The sequence below is a fragment of the Erythrolamprus reginae genome, chromosome 10 (genome assembly GCF_031021105.1).
Source record: "Erythrolamprus reginae isolate rEryReg1 chromosome 10, rEryReg1.hap1, whole genome shotgun sequence".
NCBI classification, from domain to species: domain Eukaryota; kingdom Metazoa; phylum Chordata; class Lepidosauria; order Squamata; family Dipsadidae; genus Erythrolamprus; species Erythrolamprus reginae.
In genome coordinates this window covers 46,287,009-46,305,974 of record NC_091959.1, presented here as the reverse complement: position 1 = coordinate 46,305,974, position 18,966 = coordinate 46,287,009, and the positions used below count along the sequence as shown (strand labels likewise).

The window sequence follows — 18,966 nt, the reverse complement described above, 5'->3', positions numbered from 1 at the left end:
ATCTAGAAGAGTTGGTAAATAGAGGCGTTCTTAGGTAGAGGTACCACTGTATTTTGAGAAATAGAGCTTCCATTAGCAGGAGTCCTCTACCTCCATAATGCCCAGGTCCACAAAGAACACTATCTGCCTGATGCTAGGACACTGCCCGTCTCCAGATATTGATTGTTCTAGCCGTAAAATTGTTTCAAAGCGTCGGCCTCTTAAAATGATTACAACAATTATAACCCAAAGTGGATTTATTTATTAACGACAGCTGCCCCCGTTTTAAGGCAAGGGCCACTCATTGTCTCCAAAGATATAAATTTCAGCATCTTCAAGGAGAGAACAGAGTGCACAACGAGTCCTGAGCATTAGCTCATTAATGCTCTATTCATACTTAACGTTTAATTATCAGATTGGGAAAAAACACAGCAATAAGAATATGGAAGCGTTTGGTGGGTTGATGGGTTGATAATAATCCAATCCCAGAGGAATTCAGTTGGGCTTTAAAAGGAAACTCTTCAATCCAGCAATGTTCTACCTTTGAGACCTGTTGTGGTTAGCTCTGGCCCAGCTCCTGCCACAAGGACTGTGGATGTGGGGGAGACATCCACATGCTGCAGGCCTGTTTTTCCCCCTGGTGGAATCTGCTGATGAAGGCTCCTCTGACCAAGAAGACATGAGTGACAGGGAGGAGGAGAGTGGGGCAGACAGCTCAGAAGGAGATCAATTCTCTAGCTCCTCCTTGGATTCGGAACAAGAGTTAATGATACAGCCACGCATGCGGAGAGCGATGCATAGGCAGCAACAACTGAGAGATTATTATCAAAGAAAATGAGGCCACCTGTGGTTGGGTGGGGCTGGGGTAATTAGTGAGGCTGCTATAAAGAGCAGCCTGTGAGTTTGGCCATTGTGGAGGATTATCTGATCGTTGTGTTTCGTGACTGCTTTACTGACTTTGACCTTTTGTGTGCTGATTTTTCCCCGCTTTGAAACTAAACCAGAGCAAAGTGTGTTTCACTTTGTGAAAGAAGAAGGACTGTGAATTGTCTCACAGCTGCAATCTAAGTATCACAGAACTGATAAGGGACTTGTGCAAATTACCAGTTTGGTTGGAGATAAGTGCTCTTTGCTATACCAAAAGAGGGCTTGGTTTAAGTGAATTTTCATTATAAAGAACATTGTTTTGAATTTTCAAACGTGTGTGTGTCTGAAATTTGTACCTGTGAATTTTTGGGAGGAGTGTACCAGAGAGCCCGACAGAACAGAGACCAATGTTAATACAACAACTGGTTTACTACTGGAACATCATTGAGGTGTTACTTACTCCTTGGTAGTTGCTCTGGTGTTAATCCTGGTGTTAACCCCTATTTATAGAAACATAGAAGATTGACGGCAGAAAAAGACCTCCTGGTCCATCTAGTCTGCCCTTATACTATTCCCTATATTTTATTTTAGGATGGATCTATGTTTATCCCAGGCATGTTTCAGTTCAGTGACTGTGGATTGACCAACCACGTCTGCTGGAAGTTTGTTCCAAGGATCTACTACTCTTTCAGTAAAATAATATTTTCTCATGTTGCTTCTGATCTTTCCCCAAACTAACCTCAGATTGTGTGCCCTTGTTCTTGTGTTCACTTTCCTATTAAAAACACTTCCCTCCTGGACCTTATTTAACCCTTTAACAAATTTAAATGTTTCGATCATGTCCCCCCTTTTCCTTCTGTCCTCCAGACTAGACAGATTGAGTTTTATATTTACATATTTTATCTTAGGATGGATCTAGGTTTATCCCAGGCATGTTTAATATTCAGTGACTGTGGATTGACCAACCCCGTCTGCCGGAAGTTTGTTCCAAACATCTACTCCTCTCTCAGTCAAATAATATTTTCTCACCTTGCTTCTGATCTTCCCCCCAACTGACCTCAGAGTCACGTGAACGGTTCTACACGCATCGTAATTCGGGAACTTTGCAAAATCAGCAACAAGATTTGCCCGCCAGGCTTGGAAATGACCTTTATTTTTAATTAAATCCTGCTGATTGTTCTGCATGCCGTAGTTTTTCATTTCCAGCAAGAAAATAAGAGTCGGGGAGGGAGAATCTGGAAGGATTCCCCCCACACGTTCCCAGAACAAGCCAAATTCGTTCCCCAGAGGTGTTTCCTGTCTGATTTATTAAATAATCGGATCTTTTTCGATCTTTCTCCCCTATTGCTAAGGTTTCTCTGTTGGGCATTCGAGCTCCAGCAAATGGAACGGATCCAACTCTCTGGTTGGCCCTGCGCTGCTGTGTTGTTTTGCTTCGACTTGCAGGGATGAGAAGAAAGAATTATTGACTGACCAAGGAAGGGGGGAGAAAAACACCTTTAAAACTCAGCCGAAATTGCTTGCTTTGGTGCTTTTAAAGACCGTTCCTCCCAAAGTATATATATATATATACGTGTGTGTGAATGATTTTCCCTGCATGGGGAACGATGATTATTTCATGCAGCTTAAGCTGCCGGTCTCTGCGCCAGACCAAGGTCAAGAAAAAAATTGTTTTGCTCTGGTTTTTCTTTCCTTTTTTTTTTCCTGCCCGTTCTTTCTCTCAATTTCCCGGGCAAGTCCTGTCCATTCCAGGCAGCCCTCGACTTACAACAATGGGTTTGCATAGTTAAATAGGTGAATATTAAATAGGGGACCCAGGGGAAGAGCCTTCTCTGTGGCGGCCCCGACCCTCTGGAACCAGCTCCCCCCAGAGATCAGAACTGCCCCCACCCTCCTTGCCTTCCATAAACTTCTTAAGACCCACCTCTGCCGTCAGGCATGGGGGAACTGAGACATCTCCCCCGGGCCTATACAGTTTATATATGGTATGTTTGTGTGTATGTTTGCTTTTAATAATGGGGTTTTTAGTGTTTTTAAATTATTAGATTTGTTTTTACATTGTCTTTATTATTGCTGTGAGCCGCCCCGAGTCTACGGAGAGGGGCGGCATACAAATCTAATAAATGAATGAATGAATGAACGAACGAATGAACAAACAAACAAACAGTCGTATATTACGGACGTGCCAGCTAAATAGCCGGCATGTCTTCTCCTTTTCTAATCCCATTTTTAAATCCCTCTTTTCTTTTTTCTTTCCCCTAACTTTCTGCTATATCTATTCTATTCACTCCCTTTCTTCCTTCTCTCTTTTCTTCTACTTCTGCCATAATACAACATATATGATTGATATGTCATGCATTATACCGTTTCCTGCCTAAGCAGGAGGTTGGACTAGAAGACCTCCAAGGTCCCTCCAAACTCTGTTTTTTTAAATTATTATTATTATTATTATTATTATTATTATTATTATTATTATTATTTAGATTTGTATGCCGCCCCTCTCCGGAGACTTGGAGCGGCTTACAACAACAATGCATAGTACAAATCTAATGGTTGAAAAAGGACAGTTTAAAACCCTTATTATAAAAAAAACCCAGTCATGCATCCCAAACAAACCATACATAAAATGAAACGGCCCGGGGGAATCAATTTCCCCATGCCTGATGGCAAAAGTGGGTTTTTAGGAGTTTGCGAAAGGCAAGGAGGGTGGGGGGCAGTTCTGATCTCTGGAGCGAGTTGGTTCCAGAGGGTCAGGGCCGCCACAGAGAAGGCTCTTCCCCTGGGCCCCGCCAGACGACTTTGTTTCGTCGACGGGACCCGGAGAAGGCCAACTCTGTGGGACCTAATCGGTTGCTGGGATTTGTGCGGCAGAAGGTGGTCCTGGAGATATTCTGGGATATAATAATAATAATAATAATAATAATAATAATAATAATAATAATAATAATTTATTAGATTTGTATGCTGCCCCTCTCCGCAGACACAGGGTGGCTATTGTTGTTATTATTTTTACTATTACTATTACTATTACTATTACTATTACTATTACTATTACTATACGTTTCTCTAGAATCAGAGTCAAGGGTCTTTCTTGCCTAGAGGACCAAATTGGTCCTCTATTACTATTACTATTACTATTACTATTACTATTACTATTACTATACGTTTCTCTAGAATCAGAATCAAGGGTCTTTCTTGCCTAGAGGACCAAATCGGTCCTCTATTACTATTACTATTACTATTACTATTACTATTATATACCTTTCTCTAGAAACAGAGTCAAGGGTCTTTCTTGCCTAGAGGACCAAATCGATCCTCTATTACTATTACTATTACTATTACTATTACTATTACTATTACTATTACTATTATTATACCTTTCTCTAGAAACAGAGTCAAGGGTCTTTCTTGCCTAGAGGATCAAATCGATCCTCTATTACTATTACTATTACTATTACTATTATTATTACTATTACTATTACTATACATTTCTCTAGAAACAGAGTCAAGGGTCTTTCTTGCCTAGAGGACCAAATCGGGGCCGGGCTGACGATCGGGTTGCAACCACGCCACTCGAACATCTGTGCTCGGCGCCCCATCCTCTCTCGTCAACCCCTGGGAGATGATCAATATGTTTGCAGCGTGTTAAATAAGGCAGAAAATGGACCACGTCTTGCGAAGGGAGAAAAATGAATCCATCGGAGGAAAATAATATAACGGAAGGCTAGAACAATGAAGCAGCTGTGGGAGCCATCGAGGGGACATTTAGCTATTGTTGGAAAGACATGCGGACGTTTGCTGGTTCACAAGTGTTTCGTAAACAACGAATGGAGCGCCCATCGCCGCTGGGCATTCAAAGTACAAAAAACGGCCTTTATCGGTGGCCCCCTTTCCTTATCCGCTCATCGAATTTGTAGCAATAGCATTTAGACTTATATACCGCTTTGTAGTGCTTTTACAGCCTGTTTACAGAATCAGCCTCTTGACCCCAACAATCTGGGTCCTCATTTTACCCACATCAGTCAGAAGGAAGGAAGGAAGGAAGGAAGGAAGGAAGGAAGGAAGGAAGGAAGGAAGGAAGGAAGGAAGGAAAGAAGGAACGAACGAAGGAACGAAGGAACGAAGGAACGAAGGAAGGGCAAGAGCATTTATTTACTGATTCACAGTGGTTTTACAGCCCTCTCTAAGCGATTTACGGAATCAGCCTATTGCCCCCAATAATCTGGGTCCTCATTTTACCCACATCAGTCAGAAGGAAGGAAGGAAGGAAGGAAGGAAGGAAGGAAGGAAGGAAGGAAGGAAAGAAGGAACGAACGAAGGAACGAAGGAACGAAGGAACGAAGGAACGAAGGAACGAAGGAAGGGCAAGAGCATTTATTTACTGATTCACAGTGGTTTTACAGCCCTCTCTAAGCGATTTACGGAATCAGCCTATTGCCCCCAATAATCTGGGTCCTCATTTTACCCACATCAGTCAGAAGGAAGGAAGGAAGGAGGGAGGGAAGGAAGGAAAGAAGGGCAATAGCATTTAGACTTATCTACTGCTTCATGGTGCTTTTACAGCCCTCTGTAAGTGGTTTACAGAATCAGCCTCTTGCCCTCAACAATCTGGGTCCTCATTTGACCCACCTTGGTGAGAAGGAGGGAGGGAGGGAGGGCAAGAGCATTTATTTACTCCTTCACAGTGGTTTTACAGCCCTCTCTAAGCGGTTTACGGAATCAGCCTATTGCCCCCAATAATCTGGGTCCTCGTTTTACCCACATCAGTCAGAAGGAAGGAAGGAAGGTAAGAAGGAAGGAAGGAAGGAAGGAGGGAAGGAAGGAAGGAAGGGCAATAGCTTTAGACTTATCTACTGCTTCACAGTGGTTTTACAGCCCTCTCTAAGCGGTTTACAGAATCAGCCTCTTGCCCCCCAACAATCCGGGTCCTCATTTGACCCACCTAGGAAGGACGGAAGGCTGAGTCAACCTTCGAGTATTGGTCTGACAAATGTTTTGTGTGCTCTGGTTAGCAGTTCAGTGTTTTTGGAGAAGAAGCTACGTAAGATTAGGTTTGTGCTAACTTAGTGCTTTTTTGGCAATATTTTTACAGTGAGCTCTGGCCCTTAGGTCATTGGATATGAGGTCTTTGACAGAGTGAGGGTCAGGTACGAGTATATCGTTTCCGGTCTCCTGCTTTGAGCAGGAGGTTGGACTAAAAGCTCTCCAAGGTCCCTTCCTTGTCTATTATTCTTTTAAGATCAGTAAAACCCCAAAGCATTGTTCCGTCAGACAAGGGGAACATTTTTGAGCCAAATCGCGACTCCTGAAAACAGAAAAAATAATGTCAATTGTCGGGGAAGAGGTGGGTTAAAAAAGAAAAAGACTTCGGGCAAAAAAGAGCAGACAGCACAAATCTGATAGATTCTCAAAAAAATGAAATTGGATGGGGTTTTTTTCCCCCTTCACATCTAAGGTGTCATTTTCAGTCATTGTAAATGATTGTATAGCGAAACCCAGGCTTTTCTCTTTTGAATTACTGGAAAATGACCCAATTTCTGCCTTTTTTCTTTTTCCAACAATGCCGGAACCGCGAGCTGAAAAAAAGAAACCAAGGGAGTTTGGTTTATGCCGCGACACACGTAGACGCACACACACATTTTCTGAGCTTGGCCAAATGTGTGAACGGAGTTGCTAGGATATACAGCGGCAAAGTGGATTGTGTTGACTTCCATCTCTTTGGAAGTTAGGTGGCATTACAACTCCATCCGAGCCACAATTGATAGAAGCTGGTGCTGTTGGAGATAATGATGTGGTCCATAACTCCAATAAGGAGCTTATTATGAAAGAGCCGTGGTGGTGCAGTGGTTAGAATGCAGCATTGCAGGCTAACTGCTAGCTGTCGTTCAGCAGTTCAAATCTCACCACCGGCTCAAGGTTGACTCAGTCTTCTCTCCTTCCAAGGTGGGGCAAATGAGGACCCAGATTGTTGGAGGGCAAGAGGCTGATTCTCTAAACCTCTTAGAGAGGGCTGCAAAAGCAATGTGAAGCGGTATATAAGTCTAAATGCTAACTCTCTGAAAACTGCTTAAGAGAGGGTTGTAAGACACTGTAAAGCGATATACAATTTGTTTGTTTATTTATTTATTTATTCATTCATTCATTCATTCATTCATTCATTCATTCATTCATTCATTCATTCATTCATTGGATTTGTATGCCGCCCCTCTCCGTAGACTCGGGGCGGCTAACAACAATAATAAAAACAGCATATAAATCCAATACTACAACAACTAAAAAACCCTTATTTTTAAAACCAAACATACCTACAAACAAACATACCATGTATAAATTGTAAAGGCCTAGGGGGAAAGAGTATCTCAGTTCCCCCATGCCTGACGGCAGAGGTGGGTTTTAAGGAGCTTACGAAAGGCGAGGAGGGTGGGGGCAATTCTAATCTCCGGGGGGAGTTGGTTCCAGAGGGCTGGGGCCACCACAGAGAAGGCTCTTCCCCTGGGCCCCACCAAACAACATTGTTTAGTTGATGGGACCCGGAGAAGGCCCACTCTGTGGGACCTAACTGGTCGCTGGGATTCGTGCAGCAATGGTACCTCTACTTAAGAACGCCTCTACTTAAGAACTTTTCTAGATAAGAATCGGGTGTTCAATATTTTTTTGCCACTTCTTAAGAAACATTTTCTACTTAAGAACCCAAGCCTGGAAAAATTTCCCAGGAATTTTGAGAGCGGCACGAAGGCCCGGCCAGTTTCCTGCCATTCCCCCTTTAATCCCAGCCATCTCGGGTTTTTCTGGGCTGCCAGAGGAGCCTTTCGGTGGCGCTTAAGGAGGCTTTGGCAGTCCAGAGCAAACAAAGCATTTTCCTTTCTCTGGGTGTTTGGAGAGGGAATAAACCTCTGCCAGCGCCCAGAGAAAAGAAACGCTCCCTTCGCTCTGGGCAGCGACTGTCCTCCTCCTCTTCTTCTTCCTTCTCCTCCTCCCACCAAAATTCCAAGCTTTTATTTCTTTCCTAATGGGTTTGCATGCATTATTTGCTTTTACATTGATTCCCATGGGAAAAATTGCTTCTTCTTACAAACTTTTCTACTTAAGAACCTGGTCATGGAACGAATTAAGTTCTTAAGTAGTGGTACCACTGTATGTCTAAACGCTATTGCTAATGCTATTTATAGATCCCACTACCTTAAGAAAGTTCAAAATATTCTTAAAGATCTATCTCAGCCTGCGCACTCTTTTTTTTTTTTTAACTATTACCATTTGGCAGCCGGTACAGGACAATAAAAACAAGGACAAATGTGGTGGGATTAAAAAATGATTTACTACAGGTTCTATGGGCCTGACTTGTTGGACATCGCTTGGTGGGTATGACAGGGGAAGGATACGGCAAAATCCCCTTTTCCTCCTGATCAGCTCAGGAGGCAGAGAATAGGTGGGGCTGAAGCCAGCCAGAGGTGGTATTTACTGGCTCTCCAAACTTCTCCAAATTTCTGCTATCAGTTCCCTGGAACTGGTCAGAACATGCTAAATTCCACCTCTGAATTAACACGAAGTTGAAAAAAACAGCTTCTATCCCAGGGTAGCAATTATATTGAATTCTACTGTATATTTCTTTATTATTTCTTTATTGGATTTATATGTTGCCCCTTTCCGAGGATTTGTGGTGGCTTACAACATATCAAAACAATATACAATATAAATTGTTGTGGTTAGCTCTGGCCCAGCTCCTGACCCAAGGAATGTGGAGGTGGATGTGGGGGAGACATCCACATGCCGCAGCCCTGTTTTGCTCCCAGTGGAAACTGCCGATGAAGTCTCCTCTGACCAAGGAGGCATGAGTGACAGGGAGGAGGGGAGTTTGGCAGACAGTCCAGGAGGAGATCAGTCATCTGTATCATCCCTGGATTCTGAACAAGAATTAATGACACATCCACGCATGCGTAGAGTGATGCATAGGAGACAACAACTGAAGGATTATTACAAGAGAAAATGAGGCCACCTGTGGTTGGGTGGGGCTGCTGTAATTAGTGCTACAGATAAAAGTGCAGCCTGGTGTTTTAGCCTCATGGCAGTTTATCTGATTCATTGTTTCACCAAGATCGTGGTTTTTGTGCTGTTCAAGATTGTGTGTGGACTCTCTGGACTTTAGAATTGGACTCAATTTCCCAATTATTGGCTGAACAATTGGATTGCATTTCACCTGTGCTTTGTGTGTACCAGAAAATCCCTTTGACATTTAAAAAGGGAGCTGTTTCTGTTTTTCTGTTTATAAAAACTTTTAGGTTTTCCTTTTATCGTGTGGTGTGTGTCTTCCTGGACTAATTATCCTGTAATTACGGGCTGTTGAAACATGCCGGCAGAACAATAAATATCTAAAAATCCAATTAATTTAATACATGCATACTATTAATAACAATAACAATAATAACAACAACAAACAACAAAAACAACAATAACGATAAGGTTTCTGAAAGACCTGAGACCTTATATTAACTTTTGCTGAAGGGAGTAAAACAAAAAATGACAATTGATAGGTTTCAAAAATGAGACAGACTCCGATTAAACGAGAGGATGAAGGAATGTATACAATCCCTACGGTTTGCTGTAAAATTATATGTACAATATATGTCGAAAAATGAAAGGTTAGCATCCCCGGATCAATTTATTGGGCTCTGCAAGGAAATCCTTTGTTAGTACATGGTACTTGTGGTTGGCGCTGGCCCAGCTCCTGCCCCAGGGAATGGGGAGGTGGATGCAGGGGAAACTTCAACATGTCACAGGCCTGTGTTATTGCCAACAGAGTCAGTTCAGAGTTTAGTTTCCTCGGACGAAGGAGAAGGTGGGAGTGACTCGGCAGAGGAGGGCTTGGCACACAGCCCAGGCAGTAAATCTCCCTTATCTTCTATAGCTTCAGATGATGACATGTTGGACCCACGCAAGCACAGAATTATGCGTAGAAGAGACCAAGTAAGAACATATTACAGGAAATAAGGGAGGCCACCTGTGTTTGGGTGGGGCTCCAGTAATTAGGGCTGCTGCTATAAAGTCTTCGGAGAGGGGCGGCCTACAAATCCAAATAATAAATAAAATAAATAAATAAATAGCAGCATGTGGGTTTGGCCGTTGTGGAAGAATATCTGATCGGAGTTCGTCAGGAATCTTGTGTTGCTGGACTTTGTTGCTTTTTCACGCCTTTGAAACCAAAGCAGAGCAATGTGTGTGTGTGGTGTGTGTCACTTCGTTGGAAGAAGAAGGGGTGTGAAGTTTCTTTACAGCTGCTAGCTAAGTACTTAATGACTGCTTAAGGGAAATTGTACAGACTACCCGGTTGTTTTGGGACGAGTGCTCTTTGCAATACAAAAAGAGTGCCTTGTTTATTTTGAATTTTGTGATAAAGAACATTGTTTTGAATTTTCAAACGTGTGTGTGTGTGTGTGTGTCTGAAATTTGTACCCTTGACTTTTCAGGAGGCTCCTATCAGAGAGCCCGGCAGAACAGTACTCATCTGTTTTTGGGGTTGCCATGTAAACTACCAATGGTAGTTTATAACGGTAAAGTTGTAACATGTCTTTAAGAGCTTTGACTGGTTTGGCTATAAAAGGGGGGCCAGTACCTTTCCCTGTGGGGGGAGTTTACTTTTAGATATTCTTAGCTGTGTGCGGCTGTTTGTTATCTTTTGCTACTTTGTGTTGTATATATGTAAATAATACTTTGTTAAATACTAAGTCTGTGTCTTTTACTGGCTGGATCACACAACTACACCACTGTAATAACTCTGCTGTGTGTATGTCAATGGTTTCGCACAAGGCTGCCCCGAGACATACTAACATCCTTGAAACGCTTGTAGACCTTCAAAGGGAGATTGGACCGCCATTTGTCCAAAATGGTGTAGGGAGACCTTCTCGAGTGGAGGGGAAGTTGGATTAGATGAACTACAACTTCCAACTCTAATAATAATCTAATCTAATCCACAGCTCAAAATTTCCAAAGTTTGGCATGAACTGCCTCTGTCCAAGGTGCTGAAACTGGAGCCGCAGTCCAGTTGGTTTGGCTGTGTGCATTTGGTCTCTGTCCTGTAGATTCCTCCGCCAACAAGGGTAAGACCAATGACCTCTGGGTTCCCTACCAACCCTTCAATCTCATCTGGATCTTCCTTTCTGGATTTAAAACTGCATTCAGGAGCTTCCATTTGCCAAGGGAGTTGACGGTATGGGTTGACCGGTCCAGAGGAAGCACCTCGCCAATGGTAAGGCATGAATGGATGAGTAGAGAAGAAGTTAAGGGGTCATGTCCTGTACACCATCACTCTGCTAAAGAAATAATTCCCTCACCACTGTCAAACTATTCACTAAGTCTGCATTACTATTACTATTAGTCTTCTCATCTTTCCCATCATTCATCTCCTCCCACTTAGGACTGTATGACTGTAACTTGTTGCTTGTATCCTTAAGATGTATCTTAATTGTTTCCTGATTGCTTACTTGGCCACTGTGACAATCATTAAGCGTTGAACCTCATGATCCATGACAAATGTCTCTTTTCTTTTATGTGCACTGAGAGCATCTGCACCAAAGACAAATTCCTTGTGTGTCCAATCACACTTGGCCCATAAAGAATTCTATTCTATTCTATTCTATTCTATTCTAATGTAATATTACTCCTAGTCTTCCCACCACAATCCCAGGCTGGGTGTGAGACTGAACCGGTTCTCCAGGGGTCAAGCTGAAAAATCCCATCCTCTATTAGGAAGACGTGGGATCCAGGATGGCCTCAGGATCTGTTTTGCAGATCCAGGAGGACGGGGAGCGATCTACCAGGAAAGATGATCCCAGTTTCTTCCAAACGGTGGCGAAGAAGGCTTTGACGCTCGAGTTTAAAAAATCAAATCAAGCAAAATTGAATCTATTGGGATCCTTCTGATCAGATTACAAAGTGGCTTCCCAGGTACAATCACTGTCACCTGCCGGTTTGAAGAGGGCTGCGTTACAATCTAGGTTACATAACATGGGGTTTCTTGCGCAAGGTACATCACATCCCTGGGTGTTAGGAGGGAGTTGGGGATTGCTCTCTGTTTCTATGGAGAGGTTTGCTCTGTTGACAAATCATCAGAAGGGAACCCCACTCCCTTCCAGCACTGATAATGTTACCTAGTTGGGTAATGAAATGTCGGCAAGAAAACAGCCAAGAGAGCAGAGCAGAGACCACCAATGCTTTCCTCCTCCTCCTCCTCCTCCTCTTCCCCTCCTTCTCTTCCTCTCCTTCTCTTCCTCCTTTTCCTCCTCTTCCTCTTCTCCTCCTCCTCCCCTCTTTTTCTTCTTCTTCTTCCTCCTCCTCCTCCTCCTCTTCCCCTCCTTCTTCCTCCTCCTCCTCTTCTTCCTCCTTCTTCTTCTTCCTCCTCCTCCTCTTCCCCTCCTTCTTCCTCCTCCTCTTCCTCCTTCTCTTACCCTCTTCCTCCTCCCTCCTCCTCCTCTTCCTCTCCTTCTCTACCTCACACTTGGCCAATAAAAATTCTATTCTATTCTAATCTATTCTATTCTATTCCACTCCACTCTACCCTTATTCTACTCTATTCTATTCTACTCTATTCTGTCTTGTTTATGTATACCCTATGACAACCATTAAGTGTTGTACCCGCCAGCAAAGCGGAGATCCAGGCTACCTGTCCAACTCGCACTGCATAGCGGGGAGGGGAGGAGCAGGAGGAGGATCCGGAGGAAGAAGAAGAGGAGGAGGAGGAGGAGGAAGATGGAGACGAGAACCCCCCTCCCCCCCACACACACAATTGAGTCCAGAAGGTGGTTCTCCATCGGAGAATCTGCAATTATTCTGGAAACGCTCTCTTCAAACTTCCCCCCTACCGGCCTCTGGAGGGGGGGGGAGCGAAATTGGAGAGAGGGAGGGGGGGTGTCAACCGGTGCGCCTCCTTTCTCTTCGTGTGATACCCGCACCACCGCCCCCCGAAACGTAGATTTGACCGTAGATGCTTCGCCACACAGGCGCTTGCTTCTCAGCGCAAAGCGCGCGAGGTGTAACTGTCGCGAATCGATCACAGCGAGGAAGCCAAGGAGAAAAAAAAATTAAAATTAAAACAAAAAGAAGAGAAGCCGGGGCTAGCGAGCCGGGGGAGAGGGGAGGCAAAAGGAGAAGCCTTCCCCCCGTCCCCCAGTCCGAAACTGGCCGGAGATCCGGAAAGAAATCGGATTCGTTTCGATCTGGCGGCTGGAGAAACTCTTGGGCAGCTTATAAATCTAATAAATTAAATTATTAAATTCAATTCTTCTGGGGCGGGCTGGACAATTGGCGCCCCCACCCACCTCCAACCCTACCACCCCGCCGGCCTGCCTACCTGTCTACCTGCTGCTCCTCGCCATCCTTTAAGGAACGCACCTGGAAGGATTTGAGGCTGAGGTTGCGGAGAACCGAAGCCGGCCCAGAAAGCTGGTTTGGAGGCGGACCGGTGGGGGGCTGAAAGCTTGGGACTTGGAGACCAGGATCCCACTCACCCACCCACCCACCGCCACGAGGGGCCGGACCGGGCAAGCGCTGAGTTTCTCCAGAGTTTCAATCCCCGGGAATTGTGGAGTGGACAGTCAGAGCTCTCGGCGGCCGGAGCTAGATTTGGAGAGCTGTCTCGCTTTGCGGCAGCGACGCGGGGGAGGGTCGAAGCAAATTTTTTTTCAGCCCTCCACCCGGACGAAGAGGATGAGCATCTCCCCGGCCGCCGCTTCCAGCCTCCGAAGTCCCTTCCGCCACGCGGGGGTCGCTCCCCACGCGAGTTCCACTTAAGGACCCGCCGCCGGCGCGCAAAACGCTTGTTTCCAAAACGCGAAGGAGTTCTGTTTATTTTATTTCCCCCCAGCCCTCCCGAAGTGTGGGCGAACGGCAGTCTCGTGGGTGAGAGGGGGCCAAAATTGGGAGCCCTCCCGCATCCCCCACACCCTTTCCCGGCTGGTTCTCGCGTGGCCCCCACAGTCTTTTTATGACATTCGGAATTAAACTTCGGGTTTTTGCCAAGCGCCAAGATGCCGTTCCATCCCGTCACGGCCGCTTTGATGTACCGGGGTATTTATACCATCCCCAACATTTTGGCAGCGGATCCCAACCCGGTGGACATCCCCGAAGACGAATTGGAAGGTACAGAGGGGGGGGAGAAATAGGGGGGTTGCGTGGAATGGGCTTAAAAAGGGCAGCCAGACACCCGGGGGGAAAAAGAAGGATGCGCGCGTGGAGCGCCCTTAAACCCCAAGAGAAAGGGGGGCGCAGCTGCTTGGGGGAAGGAGCGCCGGGTTGGTGCAGGAGAGGATTTGGGGGGGGGAGGAGACGTTTCCCCACCCACCCATCCCGGGAAAGGGAAGCCGGTAAACAAGCACCAAAAACCAAATCCAAAACGGTCATTTCTGAACGTGCGCGCGGCTGTTTTTTGGATGCCTGGCGGAGCTTGGCGCTTACGCCACGGAGGGAGAGGAAGGGAGAAAGGTCGAGGGAGGGAGAAATTGGGTGGGGGGCCGCAGAAGGGGCTGGTAAAAAAACTCCAGAGGTCTGTAGACGTGTGTGTGTGTGTGTGGATCTGCTCTACCTCGCAGGGTTCTTCGGAGGAGGCGAATGCGGGGTGTGTGTGTGTGGATCTGGTCTACCTCGCAGGGTCCTTCGGAGGAAGGGGGACGCGAGGCAGCAAGGGATCCCAAAACAACCCCAAATCCGGGAATCGGCTCCTCCGAGTCCACCACCCCTTCCCTCCCGCGGGCACAATTCATCACGGGGCGGGGGGACCTAGATCGAAAGTGGGGAGTGGGGGAGAAGAGAGAGAGAGACGCGTGGAAACCCAGCTTGGAAAACCACCGCAGCAGCGTGTGTAGATGTGAGAAGCGGGGGAGAGAGAAACCGGCTGGAGACGTGCCGCGCATTCCGGCTTTAAAAGGGAGCCCGGCGGGGATCGTTCTCGCGTGGCGGGGTGGGGGGGAAGGAGGAGGGGGGGCTTCCCGAGCCCCCCCCCCCAACCTGTCCCCTTCTCTCTCCCCCCCCACCACACCGCTGTGTTTTGCAAGAGGCATTTCCTGCAGTAAGATTGCGCGCGGAACAGGTAGCGGCGGGGGCGGCGGACTCCTTCCACGCAGCTCTGGACTCCGTGCGTTTGCGTGGGGGGGGTGTTTGGTGGGGAGGGGGTGTCACCCTCTGATATAAACACCCCCTCTGCGGCGCCTCGAAGCGGAGTTGCAACTTGGGAAGCCAAGGTCCCCCCCCCGCCCGTCGCCTCTCTCCTCTCTCCTTTCCTCCCTACTCCTTCCTTCTTCTCTTCCTGACCCCCGCCATCTCCCACTCCCCCTGGAGGTCGCCGATCCTAAACGCCCCCCGGGGAAAGAAGTCCCTGCTCCCCCCCCCCCCATCCACGCGTGGCGATGAGCCGCCTCCTCTTCCTCCTCCATCCTTCGCGCGACTGCAACAGAGAGGGAAAAAAACAACCCAGGTCGGGGTCCCATGGGTTATGTAGTTTGGGGTGTATGTGAGCGAGGGGATTCCTGCCGCTACCTCTGTGTGTGTGTGTCTATTCTTCCCCCTCTCTCCCTCCCTCGCTCTTTCCCTTTCTCTCTCCTTCTCTCTCCCTACCCCTCTCTCTGTCTCTTTACCTTTCCTCCCTCTCTCCCTCTCTCCCCCTTTCCCTCCCTCTTTCCCTCTCTCTCTCCCTTTCTCTCTCTCTCCCTCCCTCTCTCCCCCTTTCCCTACCTCCCTCTTTCCCTCTCTCTCCCCCCTCTCTCTTTCCCTTTCTCTCCCTCTCTTTTCCCTTTCTCCCTCTCTTCCTCTCCCTTTCTCCCTCTCCCCCACTCTCTCTTTCACTCTCTCTCTCTCCGCCTCCTCTTTCCCCACCGCGGCAGATCTTCCCGATGGCGTCTCTGGGTTTGGATTTTCCGAGGGGGGGGGAATGTCCAGTCCACGCGGAATTGCGGAGAGGAGGATGAGGGTGGGGTGGTCGAGCTGTCAGTCTCTCTTTCCCTCTGTCTCCCCCGCCCCCTTCCTGCTGCTCCGCATGGATCGATCGTTGCCCCCCCAAAAAAGTCACGCAGGAGCGTGTTTATACAGATCGGAGGACCCACCTCCCGGCTGATGAATTGTGCTCTTGTTTTGAAAGATGGGAAGGCAGGCAGGGAAGGAAGGAGGGAGGCGGGAAGCGGGCCTGGCCGGGGCTCAACAGGTCTGCCTCCGAAAGCGGTTGGCCAAACGGCCCCCAGCCCTTTGAGGAGGAGGAGAGGAAGAGGAGGGAAAGAGGAGGAGGAAGAGGAGGAGGAGGAAGAAGAGAAGGAGGAGGAGAGGAAGAGGAGGAAGAGAACGAGGGGAAAAGAAGGAGGGGAAGAGGAGGAGGAGGAGGAGGAGGGGAAGGGGAGGAGGAGGAAGAAGGAGGAAGAGGAGGAGGGGAAGAGGAAGAGGAAGAAAAAGAGGAGGAGGAGGGGAAGCAAAGGAGGGGAAGGGGAGGAGGAGAAGAGGAGGAGGAAGAAGAAGAAAAGGAGGGGAAGAGGAGGAGGAAGAGAGGAGGAGGAGGACAGGAAGAGACGGAGGGGAAGAGGAGGAGGAGGAAGAAGAAGAAGAAAAAGAGGGGAGGAGGAGGAGAGGAAGAGGAGGAAAAGGAGGAAGAGAAGGAGAGGAAGAGAAGGAGGGGAGGAGGAGGAGGAGGAGGAGGAGGAAAGCATTGGTGGTCTCTTCTCTGCTCTGCTCTGCTCTCTTGGCTCTTTTCTTGCCGACATTTCATTACCCAACTAGGTAGCATTATCAGTGCTGGAAGGGAGTGGGGTTCCCTTCTGATGATTTGTCAACAGAGCAAACCTCTCCATAGAAACAGAGAGCAATCCCAAACTCCCTCCTAACACCCAGGGATGTGATGTACCTTGCGCAAGAAACCCCATGTTATGTAACCTAGATTGTAACGCAGCCCTCTTCAAACCGGCATGTGACAGTGATTGTACCTGGGAAGCCACCTTGTAATCTGATCAGAAGGATCCCAATAGATTCAATTTTGCTTGATTTAATTTTTGAAACTCGAGCGTCAAAGCCTTCTTCGCCACCGTTTGGAAGAAACTGGGATCATCTTTCCTGGTAGATCGCTCCCCGTCCTCCTGGATCTGCAAAACAGATCCTGAGGCCATCCTGGATCCCACATCTTCCAAATAGAGGGTGGGATTTTTCAGCTTGACCCCTGGAGAACCAGTTCAATCTAACATCCAGCCTGGGATTGTGGCGGGAAGACTAGAAGTAATATTACATTAGAATCGAATCGAGAAGAGTAGAGTAGAGTAGAGTAGAGTAGAGTAGAGTAGAGTAGAGTAGAATAGAATAGAATAGAATAGAATAGAATAGAATAGAATTCTTTATTGGCCAAGTGTGATTGGACACACAAGGAATTTGTCTTGGTGCAGATGCTCTCAATGTACATAAAAGAAAAAGAGACATTTGTCAAAAATCATCACACTTAATGATTGTCATTGATTGTCAATGATGGTTATTAATAAAAATCTTAAGGATACAAGCAACAAGTTACAGTCATACAGTCGTAGGTGGGAGGAAAAGGGTGATAGGAATGATGAGAAAAAACTAGTAGAAATAGAAGTGCAGACTTAGCAAAAAGTCTGACAGTGTTGAGGGAATTAGTTGTTTAGCAGAGTGATGGCGTTTGGGGGAAAAACTGTCCCTGTGTCTAGTTGTCTTGGTGTGCAGTGCTCTGTAGCGACGTTTTGAGGGTAGGAGTTGAAACAGTTTGTGTCCAGGATGCGAGGGGTCAGTAAATATTTTCCCCACCCTCTTTTTGACTCGTGCAGTATACAAGTCCTCAATGGAAGGCAGGTTGGCAGCCATTGTCTTTTCTGCAGTTCTGATTCTCCTCTGAAATCTGTGTCGGTCTTGTTGGGTTGCAGAACCGAACCAGACACTTATAAAGGTGCAGATGACAGACTCAATGATTCCTCTGTAGAACTGGATCAGCAGCTCCTGGGGCAGTTTGAGCAATTAGTGTTGTTTGCAGTTTGTCGAGTTAGTCTTGAAGGCCCTCAATGGGACATCTTTCTTTATCTTTATAGGATGGCATGGTTAACTGCAGCAGGGGTCAGGGGAAATTTATTTTGGATGGACGGAGGACGGTCTGACCTGCTTGTTATGCTACCCGAGTCACGGCAAGCAAATCGGGATTTTTTTTTAATGAGATCTAACGGAAAGTTACCTAATCAAGGAAATGCAACACTTTCCGAAGCTCTCAGAAGCCTCCAAGGACCCCCTTCTGAGTCCTTAACTTGGAAATAAAAAATAAATAAGATAAAAGCTTAAAATTCTGACGTCCCAAAAGGACGTCGGACGGACTCCTTTCTTCTGCGTGTGGTTTTAACTAATAGGCCTTGACTTGCAACTGTAGAATAGAATAGAATGGAATAGAATAGAATGGAATGGAATGGAACAAAATAGAATAGAATAGAATAGAATTCTTTATTGGCCAAGTGTGATTGGACACACAAGGAATTTGTCTTGGTGCAGATGCTCTCAACGTACATAAAAGAAAAAGAGACATTTGTCAAGAATCATGTGGTACAACACTTAATGATTGTCATAGGGGTCAAATAAGCAATGAAGAAACAATATTAATAAAAATATTAAGATACAAGGAACAAGTTACAGTCATACAGTCCTAAGTGGGAGGAAAAGGGTGATAGGAATGTTGAGAAAAACTAGTAGAAATAGAAGTGCAGATTAGGTAAAAAGTCAGACAGTGTTGAGGAAATTATTTGTTTAGCAGAGTGATGGCGTTCGGGAAAAAACTGTTCTTGTGTTTAGTTGTCTTGGTGTGCAGGGCTCTGTAGCGACGTTTTGAGGGTAGGAGTTGAAACAGTTTGGGTCCAGGATGCGAGGGGTCAGTCAATATTTCCCCGCCCTCTTTTTGATTCTGTCTTCAATGGAAAGCAGGCTGGCAGCCATTTTTTTTTCTGCAGTTCTGATTCTCCTCTGAAGTCTGTGTCGGTCCTGATGGGTTGCAGCACCAAACCAGACAGTGATAGAGGTGCAGATGACAGACTCAATGATTCCTCTGTAGAACTGGATCAGCAGCTCCTTGGGCAGTTTGAGCTTCCAGAGCTGGCGCAGAAAGAACATTCTTTG

The 18,966-nt window shown here is 46.5% G+C and overlaps 1 protein-coding gene across 1 annotated transcript in view; it reads left to right on the top strand.

Annotated features, from left to right (window-relative positions):
• The first annotated feature begins 13,862 nt into the window (after positions 1-13,862).
• Positions 13,863-18,966, top strand: part of CABP7 (calcium binding protein 7) — a 53,220-nt gene continuing 48,116 nt past the window's right edge. Inside the window, exon 1 of the mRNA XM_070762342.1 lies at positions 13,863-13,974. Within this exon, the coding sequence (XP_070618443.1) occupies positions 13,863-13,974 (112 nt within the window). The remainder of the gene's footprint in view (positions 13,975-18,966) is intronic.